Source organism: Aspergillus caelatus (assembly GCF_009193585.1).
Source record: "Aspergillus caelatus strain CBS 763.97 unplaced genomic scaffold BDV27scaffold_345, whole genome shotgun sequence".
In the NCBI taxonomy this organism is placed as follows: Eukaryota; Fungi; Ascomycota; class Eurotiomycetes; order Eurotiales; family Aspergillaceae; genus Aspergillus; species Aspergillus caelatus.
The window spans coordinates 1-18,135 of record NW_022475608.1 but is presented as its reverse complement, the minus strand read 5'-3'; the positions used below and the strand labels follow the sequence as shown (position 1 = coordinate 18,135).

The 18,135-nt window shown below is 47.7% G+C and overlaps 8 protein-coding genes across 8 annotated transcripts; 5 read left to right on the top strand and 3 right to left on the bottom strand.

Annotated features, from left to right (window-relative positions):
- The first annotated feature begins 14 nt into the window (after window positions 1–14).
- On the top strand, window positions 15–2,311 carry BDV27DRAFT_137952 (Zn(II)2Cys6 transcription factor). Its single transcript, XM_032069113.1, has 3 exons — window positions 15–716; window positions 782–1,319; window positions 1,379–2,311. The coding sequence occupies exons 1-3, from the start codon at window positions 245–247 to the stop codon at window positions 2,202–2,204; spliced, it is 1,836 nt and encodes a 611-aa protein (XP_031921374.1). The 5' UTR covers window positions 15–244; the 3' UTR covers window positions 2,205–2,311.
- An 85-nt stretch (window positions 2,312–2,396) lies between these two features.
- On the bottom strand, window positions 2,397–3,260 carry BDV27DRAFT_71261 (uncharacterized protein). Its single transcript, XM_032077381.1, has one exon. The coding sequence runs from the start codon at window positions 2,970–2,972 to the stop codon at window positions 2,508–2,510; it is 465 nt and encodes a 154-aa protein (XP_031921373.1). The 5' UTR covers window positions 2,973–3,260; the 3' UTR covers window positions 2,397–2,507.
- Window positions 3,172–6,184, bottom strand: BDV27DRAFT_71256 (kinase-like domain-containing protein). The gene is made up of 2 exons (XM_032077380.1): window positions 3,771–6,184; window positions 3,172–3,715 (listed from the first exon to the last, which is right to left on the bottom strand). Exons 1-2 carry the CDS (start codon window positions 5,985–5,987, stop codon window positions 3,371–3,373), a joined length of 2,562 nt encoding a protein of 853 aa, XP_031921372.1. The 5' UTR covers window positions 5,988–6,184; the 3' UTR covers window positions 3,172–3,370.
- A 943-nt stretch (window positions 6,185–7,127) lies between these two features.
- On the top strand, window positions 7,128–8,239 carry BDV27DRAFT_71239 (uncharacterized protein). The gene has a single exon (XM_032077378.1). It carries the CDS (start codon window positions 7,336–7,338, stop codon window positions 8,122–8,124), a length of 789 nt encoding a protein of 262 aa, XP_031921371.1. The 5' UTR covers window positions 7,128–7,335; the 3' UTR covers window positions 8,125–8,239.
- On the top strand, window positions 8,240–9,595 carry BDV27DRAFT_71253 (uncharacterized protein). Its single transcript, XM_032077379.1, has 3 exons — window positions 8,240–8,759; window positions 8,825–9,061; window positions 9,130–9,595. The coding sequence occupies exons 1-3, from the start codon at window positions 8,355–8,357 to the stop codon at window positions 9,292–9,294; spliced, it is 807 nt and encodes a 268-aa protein (XP_031921370.1). The 5' UTR covers window positions 8,240–8,354; the 3' UTR covers window positions 9,295–9,595.
- A 195-nt stretch (window positions 9,596–9,790) lies between these two features.
- On the top strand, window positions 9,791–10,418 carry BDV27DRAFT_71223 (uncharacterized protein). Its single transcript, XM_032077376.1, has one exon. It carries the CDS (start codon window positions 9,943–9,945, stop codon window positions 10,279–10,281), a length of 339 nt encoding a protein of 112 aa, XP_031921369.1. The 5' UTR covers window positions 9,791–9,942; the 3' UTR covers window positions 10,282–10,418.
- Window positions 10,419–11,001: 583 nt separating this feature from the next.
- BDV27DRAFT_71225 (uncharacterized protein) lies at window positions 11,002–11,423 on the top strand. Its single transcript, XM_032077377.1, has one exon. It carries the CDS (start codon window positions 11,080–11,082, stop codon window positions 11,293–11,295), a length of 216 nt encoding a protein of 71 aa, XP_031921368.1. The 5' UTR covers window positions 11,002–11,079; the 3' UTR covers window positions 11,296–11,423.
- A 1,617-nt stretch (window positions 11,424–13,040) lies between these two features.
- BDV27DRAFT_137944 (protoporphyrinogen/coproporphyrinogen oxidase) lies at window positions 13,041–15,390 on the bottom strand. The gene is made up of 5 exons (XM_032069112.1): window positions 15,049–15,390; window positions 14,912–14,981; window positions 14,769–14,849; window positions 14,361–14,711; window positions 13,041–14,291 (listed from the first exon to the last, which is right to left on the bottom strand). Exons 1-5 carry the CDS (start codon window positions 15,129–15,131, stop codon window positions 13,278–13,280), a joined length of 1,599 nt encoding a protein of 532 aa, XP_031921367.1. The 5' UTR covers window positions 15,132–15,390; the 3' UTR covers window positions 13,041–13,277.
- Window positions 15,391–18,135: the final 2,745 nt, after the last annotated feature.

Genomic DNA, 18,135 nt, shown 5'->3' with positions numbered 1-18,135 from the left:
CGCATTTTTACAGAGGAATCCTCCTATCTTCATCCCAGCGGTTTTATTTCCCCTTCTTCGACTACGACGATGTCCGAGTGGCGCAGCCATCTTCCGCTGATGTCCGATTCTTCTTAGCCGTTTCCCAAGGATGGCGAGCGTCATACTTCGATATACTTGAATAGATTCAAGTTAGTTGCTTAGGAACCAGGTGTCTTAAACCCTGAATTAGTGGCTCGGTCAACCCGATCGATTCGAAATAGCCATGACAAAAGGCTGCTACACCTGCCGTCGCCGGCGCATCATCTGCGACAATGGCCTCCCTACGTGTCGAAAGTGTCGAGATGCGGGGAAGGAATGCTTGGGCTATCAAAAACCCCTCGTCTGGGTGAAAGGTGGTGTGGCCAGTCGAGGAAAGATGATGGGACGCAGCTTTGATGATGTTGTGCAGAACACTTCAGATCGCAGTAGTGACGACGGTTCTCCTGCTGCCGCCGATCCCCCACCTCCCGAAGTTGACGCCCAGGGTCAGGACAATGTGGATACTGGTTCGTACGATGTGCCCCAGGCGTCGGCCTTTGATAATGCCCCTGATGCGGCACAGTGGGGGAACAACTTCGACTTGATTGTTCCAGAAACGAGAATTCCCGGGGTGGACCATGTTCCCACGCCGCGGGGAATGGTTGATCCTTTATTCAAAGACATGGATTCGCTATCAAGGTTCTACATTTCGCATTGTGAGTTCTAGACCACTTATCCGCAGAGAGAACACGGGTGCATATAGCTAACTTTCTCTTCGAAGTCCACCAGAATGTAGTGGGCTGTCTCGCTTTTTATTCCAACGTTCGGAATCCGTACCGCGATTTAACGGTCTTAGTGGGTGACTCCCCCGTTCTCGCCCAAGCCCTTGCTGCCACTGGGGCTCTACACTATGCGTTGCTGGCAAGCTGTGACTTCTCACCGACACCGTGGCTGTCGGATGGCGCTTCGGTCACCGGGGCACTTCCATCCCCTCAGGATGTTGAAAAGGCGGTGATCAGTTCCATGTCACGACGCCCAGCTTCCAAGTTCTATGAACAATTCTTAAAATTGAAACAACGCACTCTCCGTCAACTGTCGCTGGACTTGCAAGATCCTCTCAAACAGAATGATACCAAGACGCTAGCAGTGATTGTGGTCCTTGCGTTGATGGATGCTATCGAATCAGGCGACGGCGCATGGAAGTATCATCTGGAAGGCGTCAAGAAACTCTTGGTGAGCCGGCAAAGCAAAGGCCCATCTAGTCCGACACAACGTATGATCGATTGGTTGGACGCATTCGTACTTGATGGCTGTCTCATGTATGTCAACAATCACAGAAATGTTGCCTTCATCCTCCCCGCTAACTATCTCTCCCCAGCATGCAAGTCATGGGCGCGACCCTCGCAAGGCCCGGCTCCCTCTCCAAACCCTTCTACTCCTCCGACATGGGCCCGGAAACCCTAAAACGTCTCGAAGAAACCGCCTGGATAGGATGCCCCGCCTACCTCCTCGAAGTCATCTTCTTCGTCCACGAAGGCTGGTGCGTCGACCCAGACCCAAGCACCAACCCACCCGCCATGATCTACTCCTCGACATTCCTCCCGAAGGGCTCAAATCCCCTCCTTCAACCCCCGACAGTCCTCCTTCAACACATTCAAGCCTTCGACCCAGTCGCTTGGGCCGAAGAAATGCAAAGCTTCCTCCACCTCCCCGACCTCTCCGTCCGAACCGCACTAGCAACCATCTGGCGCTCCGCCGTCTACCTCTACACCAGCCGTGTCCTCTCCCGTCCTCGCGCCCACGGCCGCGCCAAATCCACCATCCCAGGCCTCCCACCCGACCACAAAGCAATCACCAACCTTCTAATCCAGCAAATCCCCTTAATTCCCGTCGCAGACGACCACTTCAAATGCCTCATCTGGCCCACCTTCATCGCCGGTGCAGAATGCACCGATCCTTCTCTCCGCCCAATCCTCCTCCAGACTCTCAGCGCAATCTACTACGACGTCACATCCGTGAACGTCCGCAACGCAGCCTGGGTCCTAAGTCTGATGTGGCAGAAGCGGGACTCGAAACGGGCTCAACAGCAGCAGCAGCAGCAGCATGATGATGAACCCTTTGGGTCTTTTGTTCATAATGATGAGGATGATTTCGACTGGATTCAGGAATTGGATGATTCGAGGATCGATTGGTTGTTTATATGATCCTATTCTACACTATATATAATGCCTTCTATCATGAGTATGATGTTACGGATGTACATATTGAATATTATTTTAGGTTAGATATCCCTTTTCTCGGTGGCTTCTTTAAGGTTGAAAGAAATACATTTTTATTTTTAAAATATAACATCATAATAGGTCAGATAATTGATTTTTCCCAAGCAGTCCCAGATATATATAGAGGCAAGTCCACAGCAAGTGGTGGGAAGTAACAAAAGATATCCAACCAGAATGGAAGATTTGAATTCGACTATCTGAAGTACCATTGAAGGGGGGAAAAATTATTTAACAAGAATGGAAATGCATATGGGTGAAATCAAGGAGAAGGGAACATGGAGATGGGGAATCTGGCAGGGTGGAGACGCATAGTAGGGGAATCAATTCAGCTCCTATGGAAAGAAAACAAGAAAAGAAAAAAAACAATCCGCTCAGTGGAACAAACCGAATGGTATAATAGCAAACGGAACCTGAAGCAGGAATGGGTAGATAAGGATCTGTCGGAGCCGGAAAAAGGGGGCTATCCTGATTGTTTTCTGTATTCAACTCTGTACACCGACAAAGCATTATCCGACAAGGCTTTGTGGATCGTCTGTTTCGACCAAGCGAAGATATATATCTCAATATGTAGAGGAGAGAATGATGTTGGAAAAAAAGGAAGGGAGAAGGTAAACAGAAGAGGAAGCCAGGCAATACAAAACGAGAAAAAAAAAATAGATGCCAGATGAGGGATATATGCGTACTCCTGCCCATCTAAATGCAGCGATCTTAAGAAGAGAAACACGCTCATCATTGCAAAGATGCAAGGCAAAATGGAAAATCACATCACAAAAGAAATTGCTACAAATGCACGACAAAGGAAATAACAGTGGCTGGTTGAGGGTCCATATCAGCGATACTCCCAAGACCTGTCAACAATAGAAAGTATGCAAGTCACATCATCCCGGAGACATCAGGTAGAAACAAAGAAGCTATGATATAGTCCGGGACCAGAGAAAGAAATTTTGAAGTTGCGATCCTGCGCAGTAACCAACCCCGATGTCAGACGCGGGAGATGTTAGATAAATGTGACGCTCAGACATTGGTTGGAAAAATTCAACCTGCGGCTGTGGCCGAGGGAGGCCTTGTGTAAGTTTTGACGAGCATGTTATCTAGAAAACAGCTGCCAGTCCATTCTTTGAATGACGTCTACTGAACCGTTTTTTCCCTTTGACGGAATCCGAATCTGTAGGCTGCTGCTTAACTAGAGTGGCTCGTCCAGGTGGGTTCTCGTGGTGAACCTCAGAATTGCGGTCCAACGTGTTGGCGTGGCTCGACAGCTCGGACGATATGTCACGGAAAGCCTCGTCACCCGAGTATGTCCCATTCGCTTGCTGGGTCAAAGCCATCTCTCGTGCACGATCCAGAGAATCCACCCATTCCTGCGCGTTGGCAGCAGTTGCACCAGCGTTGCTAGATGATGGTTTAGGGTCTTCGAAAACGTAATGTTTATCACGCTACACACGCAGGTTAGTATTAGTTCGCCCATGTCACATGTAAAGATAAGCATACCGTGTCAACAACCCAGCAAGAGAAACCTTTCGAATCCGTTGAGGCGCGCCAGTGTGTTCCTGGAGATAGCAAGGAAACCTCCAGCTTTGCCTTTTTCTCATCCCCACCAGCCGCAGCCATGATAATACGTGCAGAGGAGGTGACCATGACCAGCCTCTGCCGCTTCTTCGTTGTGCTTCCTCCGAAGAAGCGGGAGAACTTTTTCGGCGCTTCGCTCTCACCACCCCCACTCTTGGTGGAAGGGCTATGCACAGCTGGCGAAGACAGTACCAAGACGTTTCCCAGCTTCAATATCCTTTCATTGCTTTTAGTAAGCACCGGCGACCATTCAATATCAAGCTGGCTTGGAGGTGGCAATTCCGTGACAAGCCTGGGGACAACTCTGGGATTGGCATTGTTGGTACTTGATGGTCCTGCATTGATACCCGCAGAAAAGGCGTCCCCTTCACCAGCTCCATTCAACTTTATCGGCTCGCGGGGTGGAGGGACATAAGCTTTGAGGCGGGGCGCTTTTTGTTTCCACAAGTCCGGGCCCCAGGTCATCCCCCGGAAGAACTCGTGGTTCTTGATGTGTTCGATTGGCAGCCGACGAGTCGGGTCCAATACAAGGAGACGCTCGACAAGGTCACGCGCAACAGCAGGGAAGCCCAGAGGAAATTCATACTCGAGTCCGACGATTTTTTGAAAAGTCAGGTACTCGTTCGCTGCTTTGAATGGAGGCCGACCAGCCAAGAGTTGATAAATGATGCAGCCGAATGCCCACAGGTCACTTGCCTTGCACGCATTCTTGTCCGTTAATAGTTCGGGGCTGACATACTCAGCCGTACCAACAAAGGAGCTTGCACGCTCTTCTTCAGGGATGTCTGTCGACTCCAATGGCGGCATCCCACTCGTGCTCGGATCTGGTTTGCGCTGGCCCTTGAGAATCTTTGCCGTACCGAAATCTGTTATCTTGATGTGCATCTGGCTGTCAAGGAGAACGTTCTCCGGCTTTAGATCGCGATGAATAACGCCCCGCTTATGCATGTAGTCTATAGTGTCTAGAATCTGAGCCCCATAGAACCTCGTGCACTCTTCGTCGAAAGTGGTCATGCGTTTCAACACCCCCAACAATTCACCACCCTTGCAAAGGTCCAACACAAAATACAACGAGCGTTCATCTTGGAAGGTATAATAAAGTCGGACGATGCCGGGATGTTCGGTAAGCCGATTGAGGGTATCCTTCTCGATATTCACATATTTCACCTTCTTCTCTTTGATGATATGCCTTTTGTCCAAGATCTTGATGGCGTATTCCTTGAGCGTTTGACGATCTGTCCCGAGGACAACAGTGCTGTAGGAGCCTTCCCCAAGTGTGCTTCCGAACGAAAAGTCGCGGACACCCTTCTTGATATAACGAGCAACGGGCTTCCCGTTGGCATCAATCTCTTGCCTCACCGCAACAGCGGCACCTCGGTCATGCCAGTCCTCGCCGTTCGAAGATAGGCCATTTTCCACTCCATACGGGGGCCCGGTGAGCTGTGGAGCCCCTGACGGGCGTGCGCGAGCACGGGACGGCTGGCGCATCACCATGGGCCCATTGCCCAACGGTAGCTGCGCTGTTCGATATGACCGATCACTGTGACTATTATCGCGTACCGGCACTCCTGCCTGGTAAGCTGCTGAACCACCACGGGATTCCGCCCGGGCCAGGCTTTCGGAAGCGGACGATGCAGCGGAATCAGTACGAATCCGATAGGAACCCTCCCGGGCCGCTAATGTCGACGTAGACCCATTCGCATACGCGTAGAGGCCCGACAAAGGACGAGAGGAGCCCAAAGAGCGGTTTTGTTGTGATGGTTGAGGGTATGGTTGTTGGGAGATATAAGCGGGAGATTGTTGGGCAGGCTGCTGCGGTGAATCGGTCTGAGGAAGATATGTTGAACTTCGATTCTCCGCTGGCTTAGGGAACGGCTCGATTGTAGCCGAAGCATCATGAGGATATTCCGTGGAGGGTGGTATCGATGGCTGGGGTGGTGTTGTCGACAGAGGATTGTCTAGTTGTTCGGACCGAGTCGATTCGCGCGTAGGTTCGGAATCTGCTGGTGGTTCAGAAGCAGCAGTCGGGGCGGGAGTGGTCGCATCCTCGGACGAATGTAACGACGAATCATCCGGGTTTGCAATCCGTAGGCCTCCCAATGCTTGGGACAGGCTGAGATCCCCATCCATGATGGGCATAGGTGGTTATGGAGAGATCACGGTGGAGGTCGAAAGGGGGACGGAAAAAGAGATACGGGGGGGTGGGACGGGTTTTTGGGTGCGGGTTATAACCAGAGAACCCACCACGCCGTATTACCCGAGACGGTGAGGGAAATAAAAGGGAATGGAGAGCGGAAAAGAGGAGGATGAGGATGAGGGGAAATGGTGGTGGTCAAGAAAGGGAGTGTAGGAGAGAGATAATAATAGGGTAGAGAGCCTCCTGTGAATATAGAGGGGTGGCCGATGGACTATGGCGGCGGTCGGGGGAGTTGCGGATGATACATGATACAACAACAACAACAGTCGTGAGTATAGAACTTCTATCCTGAACTGTCTTTCAAATCCAGAATAAAATTCAAGAGGAATAAAAGAGTTAGAAACACAAACGAAACGAAACGATCGGATTACGAATGGAGAAGAGGGAAGTAAAGTAAAAGAAGAACCGGGGAAAAAAAAAAAAAAAAAGAACTATAGAGGTGAACGAGGGGTGAGAACAGGAGGTAAAAAAGAGGAGATTCAAGAAAGAGGCTGAAGGTTGGCAGCCTGAGGTTCTCAGGATGTCCTCCTTTGGGAAATCAGTTTATTATTAGCATCGCATCCATAGCTTTTCCAGTACTAGTAAGTAAAGTAGTAGTCAATAAGTGACTGCCTGGAGACAAGCTGGCAGTGTCCGAAGATCCATCATCCGACTTAATTCTTATTTTTTTTTTCTCTTCTTTTCTGTTCAAGTAATTTAGATTGGTCCTGCAGACTCTCTTGACCTCGGCTTTGTCATTTGCTTGGTCGAATAAACACATGTTCCTTCGATCATATTATTATTATTAAACTTATTCTAAATAACTAAAATAAAACTCATCAAAATACCATCCCACCAAACTAACCACCTCTACAAGGTACAGCCACGGCTCCACTTCCACGATATATATATATCTATCCCATGGTTGTAGTCTGCACTAAAAGGGTCATCGTGACTCGAAGAAAGATGAATACGAAAAAATTAGAAGAGACAAATACGAGAAACTATTACCTAGATTGGGAATGCGATAAAAATACATCTAGTAGAATACTGAATCATCCTTTGTAAGGCATACATACTAGGAGCATATTGTATACAGATTCACCATCGCACTTTCCTTGAAGATTCCACACCTGTAATCTCCATAGCAGTGACTTGCAACAATTTATTCCTTAACAGTGCCTATTGGCTTCAATATACAGAAAGGTTTCCTTATAAGTTACCATATCCAACTACACCATCCTCTCATCGTTGATTGACGGGGCTGCTCGCATTGAGAGAAATATTATATCCACGGTATCATCAGACATTATGATTCGATATAAACCCACCCGTGTTACACTTGAGGAGAGTGATGTCCACGATTGTCTGGAAAGATTGCTCTTGCGGCATACTAGGTTCGTTGAACGGCAGGAGCAAGATACAGATCAGAGCGACAGTGAGAACAACAAGAGTGCATCTGTAGACTCGAATAGCTTCTCTCCATATGCATACTCTGATGAGTCCAGCCGTGATAAAGATTTGCATTCACTGTTCAGCGAGAGCCCATCACATGAAAGCTGGCACAGAAATCGCCGTTTTTCCTCTGTATCCCCATCCATTGAGGCGCATAGCCTATCTCTATCTGAAGAATCACAATGGGGCGGTATGACCTATAAAAACCAATCATCATCACTAACTATTGCAGCTGTGGAGAGACCAGATCCGCTGGTTGCAATCGAGGATTACCAATCCTTTGTTAACACTGGTTATCTTGGGGTAGGGTCATTGTTAAAAGGCATTCACTGGCAATCTCCTGTCAAGCCACTAGTGGCATGCTGTGCCGAACCGCTATATCATTCACTGAAGGCACACTCTCTGTTCTCGGCCTTATCAAGAAAGTCCCTATCGCGATGGGAAAACTCCATCAACACAGCATGGGAAAAGGTGAAACAGTTCTTTGTGGCCTCTGGAGATCACACCACTTCAGAACACTCCCTGTGTTATTACCCACAAGAAACAAATATCTCTGATATGACTCTTCCTGCAGTTTTCTCAGCACACAGAATTCTGGCCGATAACAACTCCTACCTAGGCGAGGGGAACACAACTGGTACTTGAAAGCAACCCCCCTCCCTCCTTCCGATGTGCGTGACTGAAACGTGCTACTAAGGTGATTGATAGACAACACAGGACATGCCCAAACCCTGTCCAAATCAGGAAGCCCTGACGCCGACTTCGAGCCTCGCGCAAAGACGATAGTGCCCAGACAATTCGAAGGCTCAGCTCAGTCCCCTAATTGCCTTACCATCATATGTTTAGATGAGAACACCAGTTTGCAAGCAAGCCCGATGACAGAACCTGCAAGGAAGACCCTCAAGACTACAGAAGGTAGTAAGATCGACACGTCTGTTCCATCACATAGCGAACAGGCTGGACTTACAGTCCGCCATAACAAGGGCTCTGATACCGAATCCCAAATTTCGGAAGCTGAGCTACCGCATAAAACTTGCGATGCGGCATCCTTAGACATAACTTCAAATAAGAATATCAGGGCAAGATCCGGTAAAAGAAGCTCAAGGCCTCTTCCCGAGATTATTGGCAGAAACAAAGAAGGCAATGAATATGATATGTATAAGGAGCGCAACTTGTCTGCCAGCACTGAATGTGATCCGCATGACGCGTCATACACACACAACCGCAAAGGCACATCCAACAGTGCTACCGCAATTGGGCCTCCACTGCCCGCCACACAGGTATGTGCAGTCGGTAGAGAAAATTCCAGCAGGGACTGATAACCGCTTCATTTCGTTGGTTTCAGATCGAGGATGGCGCGGCAGAGCCTAACGCCTTGAGGTTCTCTAAAGAAGAGATGGATCGAATTGGCGCTATGTTGTACCGAGAAGCTGACGCAGCGCTGCGAGGTCTTATTAACAGTCAATGCGAAGGGGAGACTATTGTAGAACCAGACTTGGTGGTGTCTACGAGTCCAAAGGAGCACGGTGGACAAGATAATGTGGTAGATCCACATGGCGGCCGCTTGGAGCCCGCCGGTAAAGTAAGTCTTTCATGGCCCTTTGGGCTCTCTCTCTCTCTCTCTCTCTCTCTCATTGACTAGTTGCATAGGAACGAGAGCCAAGTCAGCATGTCATGCGGGCATCTATGCAATTTCAGGATCAAGTCAACAATATGATGGCTGGGCTCTATCATCAAGTCGAAGACAAGGCTGACGATTTTGGACTGGCCTCGCTTAGGCGGAAACCATTGGGTGAATGGTACAGAGGCACCTAGATTTGGGTGGGACTGGCAAGCTTCTGGAATGGGTCGGATGGAATTCACACAATTTCACAGCACCCATAATAAGCCGGGTGTCTTACAAGTTCCAGGTTACTTCTTCCAATAATAGATCAACCGCAACATATGTTTCACATTAAGCGTGTGGTCTGGATCTGGCTTATAATGGATTGGGGTGAAGGATCACCTAAGTAGTATCTAGACCCTTGCAGTGACCAATACAGAGATCAAAAGAAATAAGTGCGTCTTCCCCAATCCTCATCGTCCAGTCCTGTACCGGGTGGATGATAGATCAGGCAACGGAGTAAACCGTGGTTACCAACCGTGGAACAAATCTTAGTAAAATTAAATGCACACCGCCACCTTAATTAGGGAGCTTTTCCCACCGCCCCCCAGAGAGACGGCGTTCGGTCAAAACCGGAACATCATTATAAATCTACTGCGTATGTACCAATTAAGGTAATAGGGCACAGGATCACTAGAAATCAAACTGATCGCATTAACCACAGAACATGAGTACACCTGAAGATGACTTGCTCAAAACAGTTAGTGTCTAGGAATGCACGAATATGTTCTTTCAAAGACAATCTCAATTACTCCAAAATAGAACTGCTGCCATATTTAGCACGGTGCGTCTAGAGCCTAATGGGAAGACTACATGTCCGGCTGGGCGCGGTTATGTATCGCTTATTTGAACAACTTGGGGGAGATTTTCCCCGGAGGAGAAGATGGCAAAATTTAGAAGACCATCTCTTTGTGATCTTACCCCATTTGTGTCCGTGTTATCTTCCAATTGTTTTGCCCGTTTTCGCTAATATGGATATCTTGAGATTGAGTTCTTCATTGCCCGCCGCCTTCATACCTCGAATCTGGGGAGTCTTTGCAAGAACACTGTACGCCTTCTCAGTTCTTGCACACTGGAGGGCTTGGCAATTCGATAATCGCAGCGGAAGAGATTTCCTCTTGTCTGAAGATTTAAATTAAAGGCATAGTCTCAGTGCCCTTGTGGCGTTGCCCAGTTTGCCCAACAAATATAGGGCATCAGGATATAGGTTAACAAAGAGATACTCTTCACTGGGAGTGTGAAATCTTATGAGTTATGTATACAAGCCGCTTATCAGATACAATGTCTACTCCAACAGCAATACAATGAAGATAATATAAATAGGTCCTATTGGATGCCCTTTGAGAAGCATACAGATCATCCAGCTCACTATCATCAGTTTACTCAAAGATACACATAACATGCGTCTACTTTTACCCTTCATCGTTCTGCCTTTGGCAACCCTGGCTACGCCATTGTTTCGGTAACCAACAGAGCCCGCTGACCCGAAGGCAGGTAACTTCAGTTTCTCCTGCAAAGACATTAAGCTCGACGTGGACCCAGGTGATGCGCGGCATCACCTGCTTGCAACCTGCGCGGTTGGCGATGGGACCGAAATTACTTCCAAATTGGATCTGAACCATTGCTATGCCCAGTACAAATCGCAGAATGAGCATGCATCCTCCCCCCCCCCCGGCCGGGTGCTGTTAATCTACTTTACAAAACACATTTTCAAAGATGTCCTAGCTAACTATAAACAGTGGGAAGGGGTTCGGCTACTATTCTAAATGCTCCGTGTCGGTTTTTCGTCGTGGTCCACCAGAGCTTTATTGCGAACGTGCTGATGAACCGCACGTAGTCCAGAGAACGCAATTTAAACTTGGTGAGTTTCCCTTCCTCTCACATACATACAATCAAGTGCCTCTTCTAATAATGAACTTAAGACGGTCTTATATCGAATGATCATGGTTACCTCAAATGTTTCGATCACAAGGGCGAGCGTGTTTAGAGATCGGTACTTCTATGGTCTATACGTGAGCTTAGTTTCGCTAAATACTTCGAGGTTGTCTCTTTCATATCACATACAAAGAGCAGGGAAAGCAGCCATCCAACTTAGTGACACTCTAAGCAGTGAGGATATAGTATACTACTGTGGTATTGGAGTGCTATATTAAGGATATCAGGTATTCAGGTGCGCCTTTTGTTACTTTTTATCATAAACCGCTATATTCAGAATGGTGGTTACCCTATACGTATGAAGGCATATAATACGTATACGTACGTTATCCAATTGGTCAGATCAGTTTCATTAAGCTTTTCACTATAAAAAAAGTAAGAAATAAAAGCTGGGAAAGATTACCACTATGTACCATTGAAGTCACATTTACGACTCTCCTATAAACCCACTGGAAAAGACTGTCCGTTATAGACTCCACCAAAAACGATCATATCATTACAATCCCCAATCTACCAGGGTTTTCTATGGAATGAGCCGCACATTGGGGCTTATCGGGGATTTATCAGGATATCTCCATTAGATGCGATCGAAGTTTCCAGAGGTGCGTGCAGATACATCTGAATGATTGCTATGACGTGGGACTGAGACAGAAGGGACAGCAAGGATGCGCCAAATGCAAGGAAATAAACCGCAAGAATAAAAGTACCTAAATATAATATGATGTCAGGGTTTTCCCATGTACTTGTTGATTTGTCTGACCAATCAATATGAGCTCTTTTTATATCGGCCAGTCGAAGAGAGTGTGTATGGGATTCTAAACTGAGACACGCAACTGTCAGATGTATCTATTTCTGACATTATATGCGAGGATGAAACATGCGCCAACAAGCCAGATATTTCTCAGTAGATCATTGGTAAAATATGAGCAGTCAATGCATGTATCTCTAGAAAGGAGGGGGGGGGGGAAAGAAATAATAGAAAGAAAAAAGTCTTAGAAAATATAAAAGATTACCTACAATTCTAGAATACGCAACATTATATCTCATAATCACCCCGTTATGGCCACAATAAGCACGGAAATTAACAACTGGCCACATTACCCTTTTGATTTTTAAGTTCCACGAAGGGGACAGCTGATATCTATCTCCGACTCTACAGACGATGGTTTAATTATAGCGACGATGAGATCATATTAGTATGGAGACCTTACGCGTCCTACCCGCCACGATTTCGATTGGATGATACAAGACTGGATGTGGAGATCGGCATTTCGTAGGGATGTTAGCTTAGTTAGTAGTAGTACCCAGTCCCAGTCGACGACGAGTTCTGACCGACGGTCATGACCTTGTCGGCACTTAATTAAATCTCGAGGTGTGTGCATCTCAAGCAATCAATAGTTCTGCAGATCTTGATATATCCCAGTACCCGAGCTTGAGTAGTCGTCTACGGACGGAGTACCTCTTGCATAGATAGTGTCCATGCCATCAGACTAGATGCGTCTATCGTAATTTAACATGGAGGACCCTTATTTAGTGCCCTCCACCTGAAGGGTAAAAGCTGTGTACCGAATTTGGTAAGTGAGCTAGTACTCTGTGTTATCTGAATCAAACCCACTGTATTAAGTGCCGGGCGGACAGCTCCGTACGGAGAGAAATGGGTAGCTCGGCATTTTTGCCTGTGCGTGGGAAGATCCACTGGGTCATGGTCCTCGTGGGATGGTTGAACATGTTCAACATTACGCATCCTAGGCTTTCTGGAATGCTCACTTGTTCCGTAACGATGCCATACCACACCCTCTTCTTGTGGTAGAGAGTCAGGATTTGGACACGATGAAGACAGAACCATGCCGATGCAACACAAGGGTATTTTGATATTTGAGGATCCCCAAAAAGCTATATATCAAACATTCTGAATAGTAAGACATGACCAGCGCAGAACGGACCTTGTTCCAAGTCTAGAGTCAAGAAAAAGGGAAAAACAAAAAAAAAAAAAAAAAATTTATAGTTAGAAAAAGAATCTAGCAAGAATGTAGAAGACGCTGATTCACATCAAATGCCCAGCAATGAACATCTCCCAAATATCGCTCCAAAAGAAATTAGTGGCTCCCGTTGCCCATAATGTATATCTAAAGATTTTACCCCTTGAATCATTCAATATTAAACGAGTCATGATCTATAGTGATCGCGCAGTCCGTGCTGCTTACAGGGACTTGCCCTTAGCGAACACCTGAGCACCGTCAACCAGGCGCCTCTCAGTGTTCTGTCTACCGTTGACGAAGTCAGGGTAGTTGAGGGTCAGCTCAACAGCGCCGTTGACAATGTTGTCCACAGCCTCGACACCAAGCATGAACGAGTGGTCCTGGTTGCCAACCTCGTAGCGCCAGCTACCGAAGCGACCACGAGACCAGATGTCCATGTTCTGGAGCTTGGGGAGAATCTGGGTGAGGGCGCCCTCACGCTCCAGAGAGGGAGTGGGGTAGCCGTGGTCGAAGCGGCGGTGGTATGTGGAGACGATCTCGTCGGTAGGCTTCAGCATCTCGGTGTTGACGAGACCCTGGATGGACTCGGCAAGGAGTGTTTCGTAGTTGACGGGCTTCATGGAAGACTCAGAGACCTCCAACATGATAGACCAGTAAGGACCCTCCTTGGCTTCATCGCTCTCGGGCTTAGAGCCGTCAGCCAGCTGGAGGGTAGGAAGCTTCTTGGAAGCCTCAGGCTGGTTGTAAGGAGAGTAGTTGGAGAAGATGGTGGCACGGTAGAAGGGGCAGTTGTCCTCAGGGAAGTACAACCAACACTTGTCACCGATTCTGTCGGGGCGAGAGCCACGGATACCAACACCAATGACGTGAGTGGAGGAGTAGAAGAGCTCCTTGGAAAGGGTGGCAATCTCCTGGTTACCCATAGCTTCAGCAAGGAAATCCACAGACATAGTGGAAACGAGCTTCTTGTAGCCGACAGTGGTGCCATCGGCGAGCTGAACGGTCTTGTTATTGGCGTTGACCTTGGTAACCTTGCCCTTCTCACCGAAACGGGTCTTCTCCTTGGGAAGAGTGTCGGCGACGGCAATCCAGATACCACCAGTACCACCACGAGCGGGGAAACGGAAGGTGGCATTGGGGCCCCAGTTACCGGCGGTCTTGTTAAGAATAACATTGGTGGTCACGGCCTTGACGTTGGGCGCGGCGACACGCTCACCGAGCCAGGCACATTGCATCTAGATCGTGCACCATCAGAAAGTCTGTCTTCTATTGCACTTTATCTGTCCATCGGAGTATCAACGTACCTTGGTGGTGGGCACGGCCCAGACCTTGTAGTTGTAGGGACGCATGAAAAGATCGGCGATACCAGTTCCCATCATGCGAACGATCCACTCGTCGAAGTTCTTAGGCTTGGTGTTGGCCACGCGAGCCTCGAGAGCAGCATCAATCATACCGTCGATGCACTTAACCTGCTCCTCCTTGGGAAGCATGGAGATGTTGTTCTGGAAGGGGTAAGGGACCCATTGGCCCTGGCAACGGACGTAAGAGATACGCTGGTGGCTGTACCAGTCATCCTCCTTAGGAAGTGCCTCGTCGATACAGTCATCGAAGTACTTGTAGTGGGAGAAGATAACGTGACCTCCGACGTCGTAGAGCTATAACGCCTTATTAGCCATGCCGCCTTAACGAAGCAATTGAATTTTAGTACATACGAAACCTTCGGGGGTCACATCGGTGGAAGCAAGACCACCGGGAGTCTCATTGCTGTCCACAATCAACCAGGAGGGGCCATCCTAAAACGACGATAATCAGTTATATTATTCGGAGGACGCAGCTCAGGAATGGGGAATCGTACAATCTGGTTAAGACGCTTTGCGGCACCCAAACCAGTAGGGCCGGCACCAATGACGAGAACGTCAACGGAACTGTAGTCGGGCAAGACCCTGTGTCAGTGCATTGCGAAACAAGCCCCTGAGTATCGCGAGTACTTACATGTCTGGGTGGGTCATCCTGCCTTGTAGGATATCCTGGAAGCTGGGGACGCGGTTCAGGGTTCTGCGGGCGAGGCTAAGCATAGAAGGAGAGAGTGCTGCAGGGAAACTGCAGTATTTAAGAAGCAGAGGACAGGAGAGTGATGAAGGGAGAGAGAGAGAAGAATGGAAAAGAACGGTGAGCGAAGCAGGGCAGATAAGAAAGAAAGGTCCCAGGTCGGCGGGTGTATCGCAGGCCGGGAAAACGAAACGTGACAAGTCGAAGCTGTGGGGGGTGCCTGTTTCAAGTTTAGGCCCTAATAAGATGAATTACACGTATGGTAATTGATTCGCAAGCTCTCCAGGTTAGTGGTTGGTTCAACTTTGGTAGAGCCACCGGTAAGGGGAATAGGGGAAACCCAAATAAAAATGCAAGAGAGGCAATCGAATTAAAAAAAGAAAATTAAATTAAAAAAAAAATTAGAACAATTAACAATAATAGGAGAACTTAATCTCAATGTCTAGAATTTCGACACGAGGCGAATCCAACCCCGATCTATGGATACAATGTACCACAAAATTTCAGAGTCCTGCTCTGTGTTCTTCGAAGTTCCTCTATAGTACAGTACCGTACTTGATAGTTGCACACGACGTTAGCTAGGATGAACTGGTACTACGACTTGTGTCGCCCACCGTTCCTTGCAAGAGAAAATCCATTTATTGTAGTCGTAACCCCGATAATCCTGCGGGATGCTGCCCATGATTGGCCCCAATCTCAATCCTTATCATCCCATCGTAACATCCTTCACATCCATCAATGTAAAAAGCATTGGTGGTGGGTTCCTCGGCAGGCACCAGGGGCTGGAATGTCGATGGATGGGTGGTGCTCTTATCCGAAAACGGTACGGCAACTACTCCTCTAGGCAAAGCACACCCAGTCACCATGCCCAAACTGGCACATGTCTTCCCATCTGGTTTTGCCTGTGCTATGGTTAGCAGGAGGAAGAAGGGGCAAAGAGAGTTTTTTTTTATGTTAATTATAACAGTGGCAACTATAATTTTCCGGGGTAATTCTTTGCCAATGCATTTTTAACATCGTCACACTTTGACTTAAACTCTCTATCCAAAGTGAGACAAGCCCTTAGATCTGGAAGGAAAAGGTCATATCCACTCAATCATCTCTGATATCAATGACAATTGGGCGATATCTGACAGGATGGTTCATGTCGATTCAAATCTACAGGATCGGGAAGATTCAGAGATCCAAAGACAAATTGCACAGTCGAACTTTGTCTATGCTGTCCAAGGCCAATGGCATCTGGACATACGTAGTTACGTACTCCTGCTATCCTGCGATACTGCAAGTCTCCTACGAACTCCTCTGTGGTGCAATAGACGTCCGTATCAGAGCACTCATAATAAAACTAATAAGGTGATCGTCACTTATTCGATCCATCAAACTTGTCAGGACCGAGTTTGGGCTGAGCACATGAACCGGACACACGACGGTTCCACTGATTGTCCTTCTCAGAAAGGAAAGCTGAAGATGATCTCTTTCCAGAAACCCTGCAACGATGGTTGAACTTTTGATCAGGGTCAACGGAGCGTTTAGCCACCAAGGGTCCATGGAGAAAAGCTTTCTTTGATCCTTCCAAGCCCCAAGCTTGATTCGTGGCTCTTCTGTTTCATCGGGAAAATTGCTCCCATGGGAACAGTACCTTCACAATCATTTCTCCCCGGGGTTGGTACCATGGAGAGAGAATCTGACAGTGTCTCCATTGTAGAAACCCATTGTGTACCTGACTACATGGTAAGAATGGCAAAGCAGGAGGATGTTACGGTGCTCCATCCAGTAGAACAAATCAGGACCCTCGTGGGTCGTTGTGAGGCACTGATAATCCTATTTGGGAAGGTGGGCAGATAATCCATTTTAGATTTTATTTGAACGCCATTGAACGAAAGGTGATGGCGTCAAATCCTCAGCCATCAGATCGCCGCATTCTCCACCCATAAGGGACCTCCGCCGCAACGCTATGGACAAGTGGCCGCTGAACGCGGGTAACTGAATGCTTGGCTCCAGACTGCTTGCGTAATGCAGCCCAGTAGGTGTTAATTTTGATCAACACTCCCCATGTCGCAGGCTCGTAGTATGAATTCTTTCGCTGTTGATTTGCCCACCTATTCGAGTCTTTGTCATTGGAAGTGTTTCGGAGGCTGACGTTTGACTATTTGATGCTGTAACTCTAAAACTGTACAGTCATTAAGCAAATTTGACAGGGAAAGAATGTGTGAAATTTAAATTTGAGGCCCAGGAGGAGAAAAAGAAATAAATACAAAAGTCGTGGAAGACAGCAATATAGGGAGGTACCTTGGATGGGAACCGAATTTCCCAAGAACAATCCGAACGACCAGAAAAGGGGCAAGAGAGAGAGAGAAAGTGGACACCTGGAGATTGACACCATTCGCCAACTTTCGCCACGAGAGTGATGGACATTGGCCTCGCCCCACACCAACACCAATGGAGTGCTGGTCCTATGGTTGATAACCCACTAGGAGGTTGGAGCACTGCAAAGTGTAATCAGGGTTATCAATTCGAACAGGGCGACAAAGAGCGGGACTTGGCTAGGGAAGGGTTTACGTACGACTGCGTTGGACCCTGATACTCGGGAACTGTTACTGCAAATAATAAAATGAAGTCAAAAGCACAGGGTAAGCATGAGGTACGTGGAGAGTACGTGTGTATCGCCAGAGGGAAAGCTGTGCGGATTTATGATACTTCACCCGTAATGTCTATACAAAACTGGAAGTTCGTCATAGAGACTAAGATAAATTCTGCGTGTAACAACGGTACGAGTAATGTATAGTACGCGTAGTCACTTTATCGATCGTTCATGTCCACCGCACTTTTTCGCCTCCAGTCCCCACAACGTCCTCCACTGTTTGCTGGCTAGAACTCGAAACCACCCGTCAGAATCAAATGGTAGCGTTTCAACTGCCGTCTGGTTGTCGAGTAAATTAATCCTATGGAGTAAAAGTTATTCGCAAGTAATTTTAAAACAAAATAAGAGATATTAATAAAAAAAATTTGAATCCTTTTTTTTTAAAAAAA

Coding starts and splice junctions, on each gene's coding strand:
- BDV27DRAFT_71239 (XM_032077378.1), top strand. CDS start 7,336: ATGATTCGATATAAACCCACCCGTGTTACACTTGAGGAGAGTGATGTC.
- BDV27DRAFT_71225 (XM_032077377.1), top strand. CDS start 11,080: ATGATCATGGTTACCTCAAATGTTTCGATCACAAGGGCGAGCGTGTTT.
- BDV27DRAFT_71256 (XM_032077380.1), bottom strand. CDS start 5,987: ATGCCCATCATGGATGGGGATCTCAGCCTGTCCCAAGCATTGGGAGGC. Junction 3,716..3,770: donor CTTGCTGGGTTGTTGACACG/GTATGCTTATCT, acceptor CTGCGTGTGTAG/CGTGATAAACATTACGTTTT.
- BDV27DRAFT_71223 (XM_032077376.1), top strand. CDS start 9,943: ATGGGAAGACTACATGTCCGGCTGGGCGCGGTTATGTATCGCTTATTT.
- BDV27DRAFT_137952 (XM_032069113.1), top strand. CDS start 245: ATGACAAAAGGCTGCTACACCTGCCGTCGCCGGCGCATCATCTGCGAC. Junction 717..781: donor AAGGTTCTACATTTCGCATT/GTGAGTTCTAGA, acceptor TTCTCTTCGAAG/TCCACCAGAATGTAGTGGGC. Junction 1,320..1,378: donor GTACTTGATGGCTGTCTCAT/GTATGTCAACAA, acceptor ATCTCTCCCCAG/CATGCAAGTCATGGGCGCGA.
- BDV27DRAFT_71253 (XM_032077379.1), top strand. CDS start 8,355: ATGACAGAACCTGCAAGGAAGACCCTCAAGACTACAGAAGGTAGTAAG. Junction 8,760..8,824: donor CTCCACTGCCCGCCACACAG/GTATGTGCAGTC, acceptor CGTTGGTTTCAG/ATCGAGGATGGCGCGGCAGA. Junction 9,062..9,129: donor GCTTGGAGCCCGCCGGTAAA/GTAAGTCTTTCA, acceptor CTAGTTGCATAG/GAACGAGAGCCAAGTCAGCA.
- BDV27DRAFT_71261 (XM_032077381.1), bottom strand. CDS start 2,972: ATGGGCAGGAGTACGCATATATCCCTCATCTGGCATCTATTTTTTTTT.
- BDV27DRAFT_137944 (XM_032069112.1), bottom strand. CDS start 15,131: ATGCTTAGCCTCGCCCGCAGAACCCTGAACCGCGTCCCCAGCTTCCAG. Junction 14,982..15,048: donor AGGATGACCCACCCAGACAT/GTAAGTACTCGC, acceptor GCCCGACTACAG/TTCCGTTGACGTTCTCGTCA. Junction 14,292..14,360: donor GGGCCGTGCCCACCACCAAG/GTACGTTGATAC, acceptor TGCACGATCTAG/ATGCAATGTGCCTGGCTCGG.